The sequence below is a fragment of the Kryptolebias marmoratus genome, linkage group LG14 (genome assembly GCF_001649575.2).
Source record: "Kryptolebias marmoratus isolate JLee-2015 linkage group LG14, ASM164957v2, whole genome shotgun sequence".
Classification (NCBI taxonomy): Eukaryota; Metazoa; Chordata; class Actinopteri; order Cyprinodontiformes; family Rivulidae; genus Kryptolebias; species Kryptolebias marmoratus.
This window is the reverse complement of record NC_051443.1, coordinates 334,456-351,931: the sequence shown is the minus strand read 5'-3', so window position 1 is coordinate 351,931 and position 17,476 is coordinate 334,456. Positions and strand designations below refer to the sequence as shown.

At 37.4% G+C, this 17,476-nt stretch overlaps 3 protein-coding genes across 15 annotated transcripts in view; 2 read left to right on the top strand and 1 right to left on the bottom strand.

Annotated features, from left to right (window-relative positions):
• The first annotated feature begins 1,723 nt into the window (after positions 1-1,723).
• Positions 1,724-11,111, top strand: hnrnpd (heterogeneous nuclear ribonucleoprotein D). 12 transcript variants are annotated; one of them, XR_005234003.1, is made up of 9 exons: positions 1,724-1,887; positions 5,504-5,672; positions 6,788-6,949; positions 7,041-7,172; positions 7,262-7,361; positions 9,098-9,253; positions 9,344-9,436; positions 9,776-9,877; positions 10,666-11,111. XR_005234003.1 is itself a non-coding variant. In XM_037979340.1 (8 exons), the coding sequence occupies exons 1-7, from the start codon at positions 1,724-1,726 to the stop codon at positions 9,412-9,414; spliced, it is 951 nt and encodes a 316-aa protein (XP_037835268.1). In that variant the 3' UTR covers positions 9,415-9,436; positions 10,666-11,111. The 12 variants fall into 12 exon arrangements, 9 of the variants coding, with proteins under 9 accessions (XP_037835268.1, XP_037835267.1, XP_024858303.1 ...); XR_003038424.2 differs by having other exon boundaries at positions 9,344-9,440; XR_003038423.2 differs by having other exon boundaries at positions 9,344-9,877.
• si:ch73-234b20.5 (uncharacterized protein LOC449923 homolog) overlaps positions 10,976-17,476 on the bottom strand; it is a 10,420-nt gene continuing 3,919 nt past the window's right edge. For both annotated transcript variants that reach the window (XM_017440221.3, XM_017440222.3), the window contains exons 2-3: positions 15,242-15,412; positions 10,976-11,448 (exon numbers count right to left, since the gene is read on the bottom strand). In XM_017440221.3, the coding sequence (XP_017295710.1) occupies positions 11,311-11,448; positions 15,242-15,412 (309 nt within the window). In that variant the 3' untranslated portion in view covers positions 10,976-11,310. The remainder of the gene's footprint in view (positions 11,449-15,241; positions 15,413-17,476) is intronic.
• The window catches only part of mat2al (methionine adenosyltransferase II, alpha-like), a 24,817-nt gene continuing 20,573 nt past the window's right edge, over positions 13,233-17,476 (top strand). The window contains exon 1 of the mRNA XM_025002532.2: positions 13,233-13,359. The gene's annotated coding sequence lies outside the window, so the exon portion shown is untranslated. The remainder of the gene's footprint in view (positions 13,360-17,476) is intronic.

Here is a 17,476-nt window from a genome sequence, read left to right as displayed (position 1 = left end):
CAGATGGGATGAGATGAAGCCCAGATGTGAAGAGCAGATGTTCATCAGATGATGACATCACTGTTTAGTCATCAGATGGTTTCAGTCTGTGTTTATCAGACAGACTGGCTGATTTTATTACAACTGACTTTACTTTTTCTATCATTACAGAGCTGCTGGTGCTGGACTCTCAGAGACTCACTGTGAAGTTGTAGCCTCAGCTCTGAAGTCCAACCCCTCCCATCTGACAGAACTGGACCTGAGTCACAACCACAACATGTCTGACTCTGGAGTGAAGCTTCTGTGTTCTGGACTGGAGAGTCCAAACTGTAGACTGGAGGTTCTGAGGTCAGTTCACTGCAGCTGTTGGAGGTTTTCTATGTTTGTCCAACTAAAATCATTCACTGATACTTCAGAATTTATTCATTTATAAATGTTTCATTCAGTTCAAAAGTTCAACTTGAACACGTCTGTTTTGAATTTTCTCTTTCCAAACGTCTAAAAATCTTTTTCTAACAAAAACAGGTTTGCTGCTTGTTTGAACCTTTAAATAACTTTTACTGGATTAAACCTTAAACATCAGTTATCGCTCGCTGCTGAAGGAAAAGGTGGAGCGATCATGTATTTGGTCGTGTCTGTCTCTGTGTGTGTTTGTTTCTGTGTATTGTTAGCAAAATATCTCATGAACCACTGGACAGTTTTAATGAAACTCTCAGAAAGAAATCACTGGATGAACGTCTACAACTGATTACCTTTTAGAGTCAACCTAGAGTCAAGCAAACGCCCCCCAAAAGAATATCAACGCCCCCTTTTTGAAAATATTGCTGCCAGCGCCCCCCCCCCGTCATCCTCTCAACGCCCCCCAGGGGGAGGTACCGCCCCCGTTGAGAAACGCTAGTAGACCTAAGGACACAACAAAAGTGAAATCAAATTCCAGAATAAAACCAATTAAATAACAACATGTCATGTAAGTAATTTATACTGACTATTTACAATATTTTATTGCTAATTAAGCATTAAGAGTGTGAATTTTTTTTAAAGGCACTATATGTGAATGTGGGTATATATGTGTAAATTAATTTATTTGCATAGAAACATTTATAGGGACACTGTATGTGGATACAAGTGGATACGTGTATGTATGTTTTCTTGCATACAGCCAAACACAACTATTGGTAAAGGCTTTGAATGAAAAGACAGAGGTAGGATCACATAAGTTTATACTTCTTCCTACTAATATTGTTTACTTTGTGTGTGTGTTATTGTTTACGATTAATGTATAAATACAAAAAAATTCCCTTTGGAAACAATTATCTAAATTAATCAAGACGACAATAAAAGCGGAGTTTTTTCTGTAATACACTGAAGTATGGTAGGTGGCGCTGTCTAAGATTTCGGTTGTTTAAGGATTTGTTCTAAAACAAAAGAAGAAGACTTCGAGACGGCGACAACAACAAAACGACGCGCAAAATTACCCTTAAAGCAAAGCAGTAACATATTTTTTGCCCTTTCAAAGGCTTTCTACGTACATTCATATAGGATTTTGATTAAATGTGTGTAAAATGAGCTTCACAGCTTGCTAGTGACAAGTTCTTTTCGTTCGATAACTATTTAATAATTAATATTAGCTACTAGCCACTCACCATCAGCATTACAGCTAGCTCAGCTTTTGCTCCTAGTTTTGTGGTAACATTTTTTTATTTACTAAACTTTTCCGGGGATATTTCAGTTAGAAAGCGCAAACATGACGGAAGATTATGAATTCAGCGAAGATCCGTACATGATGAGAATGGAGGAGGACGGAGAGGCTAACAACGACGATCCGATGTCGGCGGCTGTGGACTGTGGCCTGGGGGGCGAGGCCGAGGGCTCCAGGATCGACGCCAGTAAAAACGAGGAGGACGAAGGGTGAGTGAAGGGGATTCATCCGTACCATGCAGTCTGATCAGGGAGGATTCAGGAGGCTGCGGGCGCCTTGGCTGGAGAAACTGCTGGGGCCATATTTCAGTCAGGATTATGTGTCAACTTTGAGGTTTCCAGCCCCAGAAAGCAGATTCGCTGACTGCACAGACTCTAAGTTTCAATGTTACATTCAGTCAGCTGCCATCTGAAATTAGGAGAAAGTCTTTGTCTCTTACACCTTTAGTTAGTCATTACTTCACAGGCCACAAGTGCACCTAAACCTGTTCTCTATTTGAAGCAAAAAAGGTATATTTGTTTTATCAAAATAATGTTAAAGTGTAATAGCAACGAAAAATTAATTTCAAAAAGCAGAATAACAGTAAGGTTAAAAACAGAGAACTGCAGCATTTGTTTTTAAAGGAAGCAGTATGACTACTTGATTCTAACATCTCAGAGGTTTGGGTTTAAAATAAATAGGTAAAATCTGAGACAAATTAAATACAGACCTACTAGCTGGCTTTGGAGATGCTACATGATGTCTAACAAAATGTATATCCATAAAAAGCTTTTGATGCTTGATCCAAACATGAAACGTAAAGCAACTCTGCATCCATCTTTAACAGAGCACTATGAACATTTATAAAATATCTCTCAGAATTACAGAACAAAATCTTTTAGTAATTCTGATGATACTGTGACGTTCTGACTTTAAAGCTGTCAAAAATCTGGAGCAAGCCAAACAGAATCCCTCTACTTCTGTATTAAGAAGGGAAAAAGTGTCATCAGGAAACAAAACTTCTTTTGTTGCACTTGTGCGTTTCAAATATTTAAATTGACATTCTTTTTTTGCCAGCTCTCTGGTCCTTAATTAGCCCAAAACACAGGAAGTTATGTGGCATGTCTGTGATTGATTTCTTTTTTATAAAAACCTAAACAATTGAAAGAACATCCTCCATGAGTGGTGATTATTTTTGCCAGGGGTTGAAGATGTTAATGCAATGTAATAATATTAGAAACACTTCTGATGTATGATATTACTGTTTGTTATTGCAATGATATTATAAATTGTGATTAAGCAACATTTTCCTCACGTATCACATTCTCTACTGTCATGAGTATCATCTAAACCAGGTGTGGGCATCAAGGCCAGTGAGAGTCTGTTGGATTGACCAAATATATTATCAGCCTGTGGAAGATGAAGGCATGGCATTAAAATGATTTAATCTTGTGATTTAATGAAGCCCAAGCAGTCCTTTGTCATATTGATATTGTGCTCATGGATATTCCAATGACAGTTTTTTTTTTTTAAATATAAAACGATATAACAAAGTGTAAATGTGCAGTGTTGGAAAGTTATAATTTAAGGTAAAGCCTACCATTCCTTGAAGGAAAGCATATGTCCCACTGCCTTTCATGCATACGTTTTAGATTAAAATCATCTTATTTCCAGAAATGACAAAGTCGTTTTGGTCAAACCTTGAAAATAGCATGGCAGATCTGGTGCATTATTGCCAGATATCCCACTCAGAGTATGTGCTGTGAATGGCTGTCAGCTCAATATCTGAGTTAAAGCATTTTTACTTCCAAAGTAAATCAGTTCTAGGTGTATGTTCAATGTTTCCTTGTCTGAGTTTCATTAAAATTGTGACTCAGAAGATATTTTGCTAACATTATAGACAAACATATACATTCTGTCTATAAAAAAACAAGTATTTAGACATTGTTCTATTTTTAAGACTCAGTATGCAGACTTTACTCATTTATTTAAAAGAGTGGGTCAGTCGGGTCCAGCATTTAACCAAGATTTATCCTGGATATGCACTTGTGGCATACTCAAGCCCAGACCCTCCAACGGGTTTCCAGGCCCCAAGGCTTAAAGAGTTATTGTTGCACAAAGAAGAAATAAAGGCACAACTTTACTGAGAGAAAGTCTTAGGTCTAGGTCTACCTATAATCTAACACACAACCTGCAGATGAAGTTTTCCATCATTACATCATTGAATTCAACATTTTATAGCTGCATTTTCAAAGGGAGCTCAAAACCGTACATGCTTACGTAATCAGTCAGCAGTGATGCAGCGGGACTGAGGTTGTTCTGAGGGACTTCAGTGTAGTTCCTAAAAACAACAAAGTTTACTGTTCCAGACCCTTCCAGAGGTCCCAGAGGTGCCTGTCACTGTTGATACTGTAGAATCGTACAGAACGAATCCTGTTTAATGAGGAAGATCTGTCATTTTTCAAACCTCCAACCTTCTGGCATTAAGAAACAATTAAAAGGAAAGAAACATAATTGTTGGAGTCAGTCGCAATAGTTTTCGTAGTTCAAGAAGAAGAAAAAAAATATGAAATCACGTGAAAAGCACTTCACCATCAATACTTTGTTTCTCCACCCCTTTGTTTTTGTAGCAAATTGAATTTTCTGAGGCATGGACCTAACTAAAGCCAAGGCAAGACAGCTTTCTTTGTATAGACCAATTCAGCCACAGAACAACTGCTTTACATAAACAATTAAAAACATTTAGACAAAGTGCAAAAGCATAATAAAAACATAGAAAGATAAGTCAAATTTATTTAAATGGCACTTTTCTTCAATAAGGTGGTTCAAAGTGCAATGTATAATAATGTAAAATTATTTAATAATTTAACTTGACTTGCATGTCTTCATCCTTCCAGTTAAGGCGACTGTCAGAAATCAAGCCCCTCTTATCTAGACAACAGCTGGAGACTCTGATCCATGCATTTATTATAAATCTCTTTTGATTGGAGCTAGCCAGGCCTCCATCTCTCATCTGCAGCTGGTACAGAATGCTGCTGCTACAAACAAACGAGAGCACGTGGCTCCGGTTTTAGCCTCCCTTCACTGGCTTCCTGTTCAGTTTCAAATTAAATTATTTTATTTGTTTTTAAATCTCTTAATGATCTTGGCCCTTCTTATTTGTCTGAGCTGCTTCACCCCTACATGCCATCACATGCTCTAAGATCAGCTGACCAGATTCTTTTGACTGTCCCAGAGACATTTTATAAATCCAGAGGAGATCAAACCTTTGCAGTTCTGGCTCCTAAAACGTGGAATGAGTTGCTGCTGCAGGTCAGGCAGGCTCCATCTCTTGCTGTTTTTAAAACTTGTTTAAAAACACTTTTTTTTACCTTGGCCTTTAACCCAGAGTGAGTTATCGTTTGGGTCTTAAGCTTTGCTTTTCTAACCTGTACTATTTTAACATTTTCTGTAGCTCCTTTATATCACCATGAAGCTGTTTTGTTTTTTTATTGCTGCTCTCGCTTACCTTGTTTTTCTACAGGACTTTGGTCAGCTGTTAGGTTGTTTTAAGTGCTTCAGAAATAAAGTGGCATGGTAAGATATGTCCCAGCTGCTCAAGAAAACTGTGAAGCACATTTCCTCAGCATGTTTTTAATTTGACCATCTTTTAGTATGGCTACATGCTGCCATGTTGTCCCACTTAAGAACTTTTCCAAATTCAAGGCTGCTTAACCATAACCAGGGTCTCTCTGTACAACTGGGCCACAATGTACAGGACAGCAAATTTAGGAAAACAAACTCTTGTCTCATAATTTGTCAAAACGCTGCTTCTTATTTTTCCTTATGCATTTGTTTTGTCAATAGGAAGATGTTTGTTGGAGGACTCAGCTGGGACACGACTAAGAAGGACCTGAAGGATTACTTTTCAAAGTTTGGGGAGGTTGTAGACTGCACATTAAAACTGGACCCTATGACTGGTCGATCAAGGGGCTTCGGCTTTGTACTCTTCAAAGAGCCTGAAAGTGTTGAAAAGGTATTTTCCTGCTGTCAGAATTTCTACTTTTATTCCATTTACTGTGTAAACTGTAAGCTGACCATGGGTTTTTCTGTACTCACTGTTAGAAGTCAGGACAGCTGATATACAACGCCATCAACACCATTTAAAAAAATGTTTGGCCAATATGTGTTTTTAATTGAACAAAATATAACAATATTTGTTGGCTTTAAATAAATGTATATTTAACAAACCATAGAAGAACTTATACAGTTAAAAAAAAAAGAAAAAATTGAGCTACAGTAAGCTGGTTGTAGTAGTTGCTGATGCATTTTCATCTTCCTACTTGGTAATCAGTTACATATTACCATTCATTTTTTTATAATGTGCCTAATATTGGTCGATTAAAATCTGGTCAACTGATTAATCAATCTATCTCTGGTGTAAACTGAGTCACACACAGCACCACATCTTCAGTTTTCACATTAGGCTGTTTATTTATTTCAAAAATGCTAGCCCAAATTTAGCCACTTCTTTTACATAAGTAGTAGGGATGGAAGGGCACTTCACCTGTCTTGGTTTGGGATGTGTGTATTCTTCAGTTCAGCTTGTACAAAAAAGTGTTGAGATGGTAAAGTTCAGCAAAGTTACTGTGCTGCAGCCAGATCCAGTCATGAAGGATTAGAATGAGAGCTCAGAAGATTGTCTGTAGAGCGTATTCTGTCTATTAACGTTCTATACTCTGAGTGGAGCAGGAAGCTGAAAATGGAAACAGAACGGAGGAGTTGGTTCCCCAAAGAAGTCCACCTCCATTATATTAAACAGAACAATCAGAAAACCAGAGCCATTTTTTTTCAAGAGTAAATTGTTATCTTTAGAAATATTTGGTAGATTAATTGACAATTGTGTTTTTTTAAATCATCAAGTCATAATTTATTGGCAAGTTAAAATACAAACAGTTTTTTTATTTGTCCTTTTTTTCTCCCTATTTATGAGAAAATTGAAAACATTTGGATTTTGGACTTCAAACCAAATAGCAATTCAGTTTGAAAAGAAGTCTAAAACAGCCTGCAATTTGTTACATTGTCCTGAGATAACATCACGATGGAAGTTTTTTTCTATAGGACTGATATATCACTTGTTTCTTTATGAAGGTTGCATCTCAGAAGGAACATAAGCTCAATGGGAAGGTGATTGACCCCAAAAGAGCAAAGGCCATGAAGAGTAAGGAGCCTGTGAAGAAGATATTTGTTGGTGGTTTGTCTCCAGACACTCCTGAAGAGAAAGTCAGAGAGTATTTTGGTGCCTTCGGAGAGGTGTGTTGCTTTCTGCTTTACAAACTCAGCTTTCTATTATTCATCAGCTTTATAATACAATATTTAAAGCTTTCATTGATGATACAATCAGGTGGAATCTATTGAACTTCCCATGGAGAACAAAACCAACAAGAGGAGAGGTTTCTGCTTCATCACATTCAAAGAGAATGAGCCGGTTAAGAAGATCATGGAGAAAAAGTACCACAATATTGGACTGAGCAAGGTGCAGTCTTTGATCATTTTTTTTCTTTAAGTCATTTTATTGTTGAGACTTTCTAAAATTATAAAACTTAATCTGATTGCCTGTTTCAGTGTGAAGTAAAGATGGCTGTGTCAAAGGAGAAATACGAGCAGCAGCAGTACTGGGGAGGCAGAGGAGGATACTCGTCCAGGTCTCGAGGAAGAGGTGGTGGTGAGTCAACAATACATTTTCTATACAAAACTCAAATGCATATCATAATATTCTGATAGAAAATGTTGAACATTGTTTACATTTCTTACCTACAAATGTCACTATTGATCCATTCTAAGGCAGAATTAAATACAAAATGTCTGTTGAGGCAGCTCTGACCAGTTGTCGAACCTTGGATCCAGTCGTGGAACAGTGGACCAGATCTTCACCCTTGCAGGGTTGCTAAGGGGCTCATGGGAGTTTGGTTCTCCAGTCTACCTGTGTTTTGGGTTGCTTATAAGTGCTACCCGGTCCCTGTATAACCAAAGGAGGAGCTGTGTCTGCATTTTTGGCACAAAGTCGAGCTCGTTCTCGTTGCGACTCCACCAGGGGCTGTCCCTTGACTCTGATCCTGTTTGTGGTGCAGTCATGAAGAGGATGGTATCTGGTTTGGGAACCTCTGCTTTTTGCAGATGATGTGGTTCTGTTGGTGTCTTTAGGCCATGACCTTCAGCGTGTTCTGAGGCAGTTCACAGCCGAGTGTGAAGTGGCTGGGAAGAGAGTCAGCTCCTCTTAAGTACAAGCCATGGCTCTCAACCAGAAAAAAGTTGATTGCTCTCTCTGGGTCAAGGGTGAGTCTCTACCTCAAGTATGTTGGAGTTGAGTTATGGTTGGATGGAGCGGGAGTTGGATCGACGGGTTGGGAGCCTCGTCTGCAGTAATGAGGGTGTTGCTTCTGTCGGTCGTGGTGAAGAAAGAGTTGAATTGTAAGGCAAAACTCTCAGTTTACTGGTTTTTCTATGTTCCAACCCTTATCTGTGATCATGAGGTTTGGATCTTGACCAAACGAACAAGACCCCGAACACATGCACCTGAAATGAACTCTGTCATCCAATGGGAGCTTGGTGTGCAGCTGCTGCTCCTTCACATCTAAAAAGAGCCAGATGAGGTGGTTCAGGCGTCTGATTAGGATGCCTCCCATTGGAGGTCTTCTGTACAGGTCCCACTGGAAGGAGACCCTGGAGCAGACCCAGAACTCACTGGAGAGATTATGCATCTTCGCTAATCTGGGAACACCTTGACCCCCCAGGAGGATGGGGAAAGGGATGTGTAGGTTTCCCTCCTGGACCTTTTGCCCCCACAACCTGACCAGGGATCAATGAGAAGCTGGATGTTAATCCAGGCCTTACGCAGCTTTTCTGTTTTGTTCTCATGTTGAACACAGCTTTTTACCTTTAAAAAGAAGAGTTATTATAACAAAGCAAACAAGGGCTTAATGACTGCCTCCACCTGGTCCCTCCTTTACTGGCTGGTACAGTGTGAGCAGAGAAGCAGCAGGCAGTGACAAACAACTCAATATCCAAACATTTACACTTTTGAATGGTTATATAGTCTTTTCTTTAGACAGTATATTGTTTTATTGCAAGTAAAGTAAAGTGGGGGTAAAGTAAGTTAAGTATTGTAAAGTGAAAGTAATAATGCCAGCTACTGTTTATTTAAAAAATAAAAACAGCTTGATCTGCGACCTGACCTTGGATAAAATAGATGGATTGAGTTAGACATATTGCAACTGTAGATTTTTAGTGACCATCTTAAAACTGCCACCACTTGTTGATATTTCTAACTTCCTGTCTAAAAGTTCATTTGACTGCTTTGGAAACAACTTGATGATAACGCAACAAAGTTGGTGCTGAAAAGTATTTGAAATTTCAAACTCGTGTGTGACATTACTTGCAATGATTTCTTTTAAATCACAGGCCCCAATCAAAACTGGAACCAGGGTTATGGTAACTACTGGAATCAAAGCTACGGCAATTACGGCAATTATGGTTACAGTAATCAGGGATATGGGGGATATGGTGGCTATGATTACTCTGGTTACAACAATTATTACGGATATACCGACTACAGTGGTAAGTATCTGTCAGTCCCTGATTTTCTTTAGACCCAATTTCTTTTCCTTTTGAAATCTGAACTATAAATGCCCTTTTGTGCCACATTAGCAGATCAGTCTGGGGGTTATGGCAAGTCTCCAAGGCGTGGTGCTCACACCAACAGTTACAAGCCATATTAAAGGAGTTACCCCTCAACTTCAAGTAGGTAGGTAGGAACAAAAGTCTACCTCTCCCTCTCAACCATAAATAGTTATATTAACTTTGGTGTTTTGTAATTTTTTTGTAAATTTCTTTTTCTCAGCACCCTCATGTGCTTTACAGTAGTCGTAACATAAAGGCTATGCTCTTGTGGCGATTATATTTAACAGCTGGCCCTCTGCTACTTTTGTTGCACCTTCTTTTGTCTTTTTTAAGTGTAAAGTTAACAGGTAAAGTTCTGCTACTACAGTAAATGGATGCCAAAGTTAAGGATGTGCAGAGAAAACAGAAAAGGAAGTATGTTGTCTCCTAACTCTGACATACCTTGTTTGTACCTGCCAGCGGAGCTTCCTTGCAGGCCATGAGCTGACTCCCAGATACTCTCAGGGCCCGCTCAATGCGGACCGGGTACGAGAAGCGTACGCTCTCGAATGCTGCCATTTGGTATGGTCTTACAACATCCTGTATCAGCATTTCTAAACTAAACAATATGGGACACGTGCAGCTTTGTCATCTTTCTTTCCATTTTTTTCATTTCTTTGCAACTGTTATGTAATGTAAAAGTTAAAATATACACATGTAATTGTCATTTTTTTACAGGCCCTTACTCCCCCACAAGTAATGATATAAATATGAATAAAATAACTATTTGCTTTTCAAAGGATACATACAGCTTGCTCTGGATTTTCCAGTTCCTAATGTTAATATATTCATTCCTAATCTTACCTAAAATGCTTGTTTCTTTGTTTAGCTAGTAGTCCATGAGCTTAAACCTGGTTCGTATTGGACTCTACTGTGTTGGGGGATAAAGTGCTTTAATTTGTGTAATTGTATTGTTCTGTTTTGTGTTACTGACAGCGATGGAAAAGACTCCTCTTTTGTTAATTTTCCTGTAACACATTTTTCTTCTTATAACCATTGATTTAAAAACAAAAAATAATCGAAAGTGTCACCAGACTTCCAGAAATTTGCATGTAGTGCTTTCTTTAATGTGTATTTTTGATCAATATGACAGTTTTATTTTTCCATTTAGTATTTCGGCTTCTTCAATTTATTGCACTTCAGGATCCCTAGTTAAAAATGTAAACTGTTAAAATAATTGCTCTCAGTTTGTTCTCCCTTATTGTCTTTATTACATTGGAAACTTAAAACACTGGGGATTCCTGTTGTTTGTGTAGCTTGACAGTTTGTTGTTCACCCATGGCTGACTTGTTTCTGTTTGTTTTCCGTAGGTGTCAGAGTGATAAAGTGTGCTGTTCGCTGGTGGAGCTCTGGGCAGAGAGATGATCAGCAAAGATCACAGAACTAGTTTTAAGAACGCACAAAGACCTACAGTACATTTTCTCTGTATTTACCCAAGTATTTCAGTGTTTTGTATTTGTTTAGATTGCTTCAGAGGTTTAGCATTTTCAATCTATCTTTTTGGTATTTAAAGTTCTCAAATACTGCTTGTGAATTGCTTCATTTATTTCCTAACTGAAATGTAGTATTGGTTGAAGAATTCACTCCTGTGTACAGTGCTGTGGCAGCCATCATACAAGACGCAGTTAAGTCCTTTTATTGTGTTCTTCAGACGTATACATGTGTTACTACAGAGTTTGACAGTCATAAACATACATTATATGTACATGGTGTACTGGACAACGAAAAAGCATCAAATAAAAATGAAAAACATTCACATGGATTTGTGTTTCAGTGGGTTTACATACATTTGGAGTGTTGCATGTCAGCAAATTTAATTTAATCTCTGCTTCCTACATTTTATCTTCACATTATCATGTCTTCACTGATCATCATTTACCCTTTTAATGATTGTGCACGTGTGCTTTGGAAATATAAAAAGCCACCTGTTCATCACTTTCAGTCTGGAGGCCTGTTTATATAACACCTGTGGCAGCGAGGATGATGAGGATCAGAACAATCACCACAATCACCCCGATGATGATCATCATTTTAACATTCTTCCACCAGTATTTTCGGGCAACTCGTGTAGATGTTCTTTGGAAGGAGTCCGCCTAAGAACACAAATGACAGATCAGTATCAAAAACAAGTTGTATGAGGTCATTCAAGAGCCCATGGTGTTTAAAGTATCATTAAAGGTACTTTAATGATACTTTAAAAGGTACTTTTAATTTTTTTCCCTATGAGCCAAAAAATATTTTAATGAGGACTTTAAACTGTAAATAGCTTGAAAAGCTGCACGCAAAGGTTTGTAGTGAAGATATGTATGTGCTAGGCATCTAATAGTTGTTGAAAACTTTAGAGTTTTCCTTCTATTTAAGGTCAATAATCTAGTTTTTGAATCGAAGAATTTTTTAAATTATGTAAAAGTAAAATTGTTCTTTTACTTTCTTCTTTGCCAAGTCTACTCAGATCTGTCAAAATGTTGCTGGTGCAGATTTTCTGTCATCCAGGAGGTGGCAAATCCACAAATCAAACCCAGGCTAACTGGACTTCTGATCTCCAGCTGAAGATGTGTTTCCCCCCATCCAGGGATTTTTCTCAGTTCTGCATTTCAAGCTTCAGACCCTGTTTACACAGAGCTGTTAGGTGAAATAAAAAATCAATTCTGTGATTCGGCCACTCATCTACACAACAGCAATCCTTTTGTCTGACAGCAAAACTTTGAATCCAGGTCTCAGAGTAGATGTTTCTGGAAACGTCTGACATCAGTGTGAAATCACTGATGTGCACTATGGACAGCTGCAGTCAGTAGTTTGTGTGTGTGTGTGTGTGTGTGTGTGTGTGTGTGTGTGAGCAGATCAACAATGGTGGAAAGTGAAGTGCTCTTTTCCATTTATTAGACCTGACAAGGAACATACTGTACATGTTCTTCACAACCTCTTGGGTCAGCAGAGACTCATTTTTCACATTCTAAAACTACTGAATGTGCAAGTTAGGTGAAGAAAGTGGCCCGAAACACGCGAGAAGTGCGTGCACGTGTCACTGAAATACAAACATCAGAAAATGTCCTGGAAACTTTTCACTTTGATTTCGTTTTTGTTTTTTTTAAAGTGCTAATCTAAATAAAAATAACGTGAATTAATTTAGTGTTTCTTCAAATTAACAAAAATGATCTTAGGGTAACTTTATAAAGTGTAAAGCAATGGGAACCAAAGGTCAAAGCACCGTTTCTGCTCCACATGGTTCTGATCTGGTCTTTATGAATACAAGTCATTGGAGAACAAAACAATGCTAATACAATATTTTTTTGTTTTGTTTTTCCATTAGAATTATTGATTAAATCTAGGACAAGTTTAATTCTTTTAAATCCGTCTAATTTGTTTATTAAACAGTATTCTTTCCACATCAGCAATAAAGTTTTGGCTGCAATGATCCAAACCTCACAGTCTGCTCTTTTTTTGTTTAGTATTTAGCAGAGGAACAGAACAAAGTTCCATTAGTGCCAAAGTAACCTTCATGTTTCTCAAACTGAAACTCGCTGCAAGCTCACCATGTGGACTCGAGGGTGTTTGTTCGTGCTTCATGGATTAATGTTGGTAAAATTAATGTTTAATTCTTTCTTTAGACTGGACTAAGAAGACAGATCCTCCTAATAAAAACAATTCAACAGTAATTTTTTATCACCTGGTCCAAAGACATGGAAGCTATTGAGACAAAACTTAATTTTTAATAAAAAAATGAATAAAAGATATGAAATTCTTTAAAATCAGATAAAGATAGGTGTGTCTTATTTGTCCAGTCAGACTAGTCTCCTAGTCAGAAGTTTACAGGACATGGAGGTTATATAATTGTAGTTTTTCAGTGTCATTGGTTGTGTAATTTGTTGACGGTCCCTGAGTGAAGCACATGGAGGTTAGGCTGACTCGCATCTCACCGTCAGCACCCGGTCAGATGACAGGAAGACCCCGCTGAATCCAGACTCGAGTCGCCCTGGTGGTCCGGTACACGTCTGTTTTGTGGAGTGAGTTTGCAGCTTTTCTTACTTTTGGGTGTTTTTGGTTTTTGCAACATTTTTATTTTTTTTTTGCATTTGTTTGTTTGTAGCTTAAGTCATTAATTTGTTTAGTTGTTTGTTGTGCGTTTGCATCTGTTGGCCATGTGTTTGCAACACATTTCGCTGTTTGCAGCATATTTAAACCTGTCGGCCGCTGTAGAGTAAGGCTCCAACAGAATGACAGCTCATGATTTAATGACTCAGAATAGATTACTGTAGTACCTCTGAACCGACTTTGGACAGTATCAGATTAAAACTTAGAGCTTGGATCAAAGCTTTGGCTCCTATTTCTTTAAATGCATATCCCAGCCATTTAAAAGAGAGGTTTTGTGAAATATTTAGAATTTTGTAGATAGGTAGGTAGGTTTTATAAATAAACTGAATTGAGTTTAGTTATTTATATAGAATTCTATGATTATTTACAAGCATAAACAGCAGCAACTAGCTGTACCACTTACAGTGCAGCCTGAGGTCATCTGGGAGGTATCTCTTAATATATTAGTCAGAATAACAGCGCAATAAAAAAGTAACTGTTGGAAAAGTTTACATAACAGTATTTGCACAAGCTGCTCTGAAATGTTAAAGATTGGAGTTGAATTAAGACGATAGAAATTTGTTTAGGATGAGCCATCATTTGTTTATCAGTATGGACCCAATTCCAAAGTGGATAAAAAGTAACTCCTATCTTCAAAATTTCATACTTTTTAAGTTCAACTTTAATCAACTTTATACAGCAGTTAGTTTCACATTACATCATTTTTTAAAATCAATAATAAATACCCCGGGCTGCACCAGAAGTGTTTAATCTCACTGCTGCTGCTATTTGTGCTTATATTGAATTCTGTGTAAGTCACCATGTGTTGCAAAACTGACAGCAGTGAGTAGTATTTGCATGATCCCCTATAAAAAGATTGGAGCTGTTTTAAGACAGCAATCCATTTTGGATTTATCTAACTTGGGGTTGCTCAAAACCCTATCTACAACTGACATATTTACACAAATCCTCACTTCAAAATGACCTGAATATCCCTTTAAAAGCCATTCATTACCTGCAGTCTTTCCATTTTACCTTCCTACCCTTCCATCCCTCACAGTTACAGTTTTCTAACTATGAGCCTTGTTCATTATGTACTTTCACTGAGACTTTCAGTGGACTTGCTAAATGAGACGTCGTTCAGCAGTTTACAGAGGATTTTACAAACAGTATTACTGAAAGCTGCAGTCAACAGGTTGAACCATTTTGCATGAAATGTAAAGTTTTTGCAGGCAAGCCTTTTCAAGGTAACACCCTAAACAGCTCAAGCATTTGCAATTTGCTCACTTTTCATGTTGAAAATCTGATTATATGATCAGATAAAACAATCTGTTTTTAAAAATTTTAATTCTGATCCAGCAAATGAACCAATGTCAAGAGAGCAAACACTATTGGTGGTAAATTATTAGTTTTAAGGTCAAGAATGTGATAAAAAAAAGTGCTATCCAGTTATAACCTGCTATTTTTTAAGCTTTTTTCATTCCCTGTAATTTTTGTGCAAAATAGTAGATGACGTGAGTTATTTAGGCTCTAAATGAGACTAAAACATAGCGTGAGTCTAGTTTAGAGAAGATGTGAAACTTCAAATAAGGATTTCCAATTAGACACTAATTATAACAAATATATGAAAAAAAAATGAAATAATTACACATCTAATTATCGGTAATACATTGTAAGCTTGTCAGAAGTTTGTTTTTTTTAAACCGAAAAACACTCATGTACAACATGTTAATAGTAGTATCAAAATATTAAAATGTACATTATTAGTTATAAATTGGATTAAAATAGTGTATAAAATTATTGTTCAGTACTCACAGAGGCCTGCAGATCATCCGTCTTCCCAATGAGATCGTCTATTCTGTCACCCCTCTCCAGCACTTTGTTGATGTTGTCTTTCAGAATAACTTTAACCTCATTCACCTGACTCTGGACCTGGTCAAGCTTACCAGACGAGCCCGAGGTGGGTGGCTGAGGGTTTGGGTCAGCCTTTGGGAAACAGTAGAGATCTTGTCAGTTTAGTTAATGTCCAACTTTAAGGCTTTGTCCACATGAGAACATTTTTCCCCCCAAATATTATAGACATCAAATATATTGTTTCCTTGTCAACACAGCACTATTACTAGAAATAACTTCATCCTCATGAAAACAGAGAACAACCTTAAATAATGCAACTATGCCAGGTGTGTATGCAGTGCTGCATTGATGCCCCGTGAATACACCAGAAACAGGAAACAAGATGTGGAGCAGACACATAAAACTGGTGATGAAATGGACTTTTATTTTGTGTCACATTAAACTGCAAGAAAACAAAGGTACAGGATAATGTTGACGGGGAGTTGTGTCAGTCCAAATACACCAACATAACTGAGGGAGGGACAGCTGGAATACAGCATTTTCCTCACAATGTTCAGAACTTATTAGGTTCAATTTAATTTAGACACAAGTGGCTGTCATTTTTTAAACTCTGTTATTATTACCAACCTGAAGGCAGCCTAACATCCATGTTTTTAACTGTGGGGGGAAATTGGAGCAGCCGGACTAAACCTAGGCAAACACAAGGAGAACATACAAATTCCACAGAAAGACCTCGGGTCCAACATGGGGCTTAAACCCAGGACCTTCTTGCTGTGAGGCAACAGTGCTAACCACTGATCCATCATGCTGCCTGCTATTGAATTTTAAACGTATGAAATCAACATTTAACAGCAAACAACAAACAACACATCCTGGAATCTACCCCTTATAATCAAGTAGAAGAAAAAATAAATAAAAACAATAAATAAAAGATCTATAAATACACATACACATTTCATATATACTATATATATATATATATATATATATATATATATATATATATACTGAACAAAATAAATTAAATGCAACACTTTTTTCATGTGCTGAACTCAAAGATATAAGACTTTATATACACAATAGGCCTTTTCTCTAAAATATTGTGTAAATCTGTGTCAGTGAGCACCTCTCCTGTGCTGAGATAATCCATCCACCTCACAGGTGTGGCTTTCAAGATGCAGATTAGACAGTATGATTATTGCACAGATGTGCCTTAGGCTGGCCACAATTAGTCCCAAATATGGGACTCATACAGTTTTCAACACAACAGAAGGAACTGAAAAGTAAAATTATTTTAATTTACAATAAATCACTCCTCTTATTGAGGGGAGAGGTTGCAGCAACACTTTAAAATACAGGGGTTAGAAAAAGACATTCTGGGAATGAGCTACAGACATGTCAAGCTTGAAAGTAACTGGAAAAAAAGACTAACTGTTGAAAAGAAGCAAAAACACATTTAACATACAAACCTCTCCAGGTTTTAATGCTTAACCGAGGCCAGAAAGTGTTATCCAGTAAAGATGGAGGAAATATAAGATTCCCTACAAATGGAGCCCCGACAATTTGTTTTCAGGCCAAAATGGCATCTAGAACTGTTAAACTAATCATGTTAAATTCTGCTGTACATAATAAGATAATGTATGTACTGTATATAAGGATTTATAATTACAATTTGAACTATATTGATTAATATATGAGTGAGAAAAAGTTAGGGAAATATAAGTTTTACTTCAACCTTCTGCTTTTCAAACAGAAAGTTTCGTAAAATAAGTGTTTTATTTGTTTTTGCTTCTTTTTTGTCTGTTTGAAATAAAAATTCATTCATTCATTCATTGATAAATTGAACCCAGATTTTAGGACAGGTGGCTCTATCACATTCTTGGTGTAACGAGAAGTAGAAGAGTGATTATAGTGCTCAACTGGTTTGAATCTTACATAAAGAACAGGGATTTCTTTGTTTCAATCGGAAACTTCTCATCAGAGAGGTCAAAGGTCACATGTGGGGTACCCCAAGGTTCAATCCTAGGACCCCTTCTTTTCAGTATATATATGCTCCCACTGGCTCAGGTTATAACAGGAAATAAGATTAGCTACCATAACTACGCAGATGATACACAGCTCTACATCACGATGTCACCAGGTGACTCTGAACCCATCCAATCACTGAATAGATGCTTAGAACAGATAAATGTGTGG

Bases quoted from the DNA above. Each gene is read 5' to 3' on its own strand.
- hnrnpd (XM_017440219.3), top strand. From the start codon at position 1,724: ATGACGGAAGATTATGAATTCAGCGAAGATCCGTACATGATGAGAATG. The intron at 5,673-6,787 runs GTATTTTCCTGC...TTCTTTATGAAG, and splicing joins AGCCTGAAAGTGTTGAAAAG to GTTGCATCTCAGAAGGAACA. The intron at 7,173-7,261 runs GTGCAGTCTTTG...TGCCTGTTTCAG, and splicing joins ACAATATTGGACTGAGCAAG to TGTGAAGTAAAGATGGCTGT.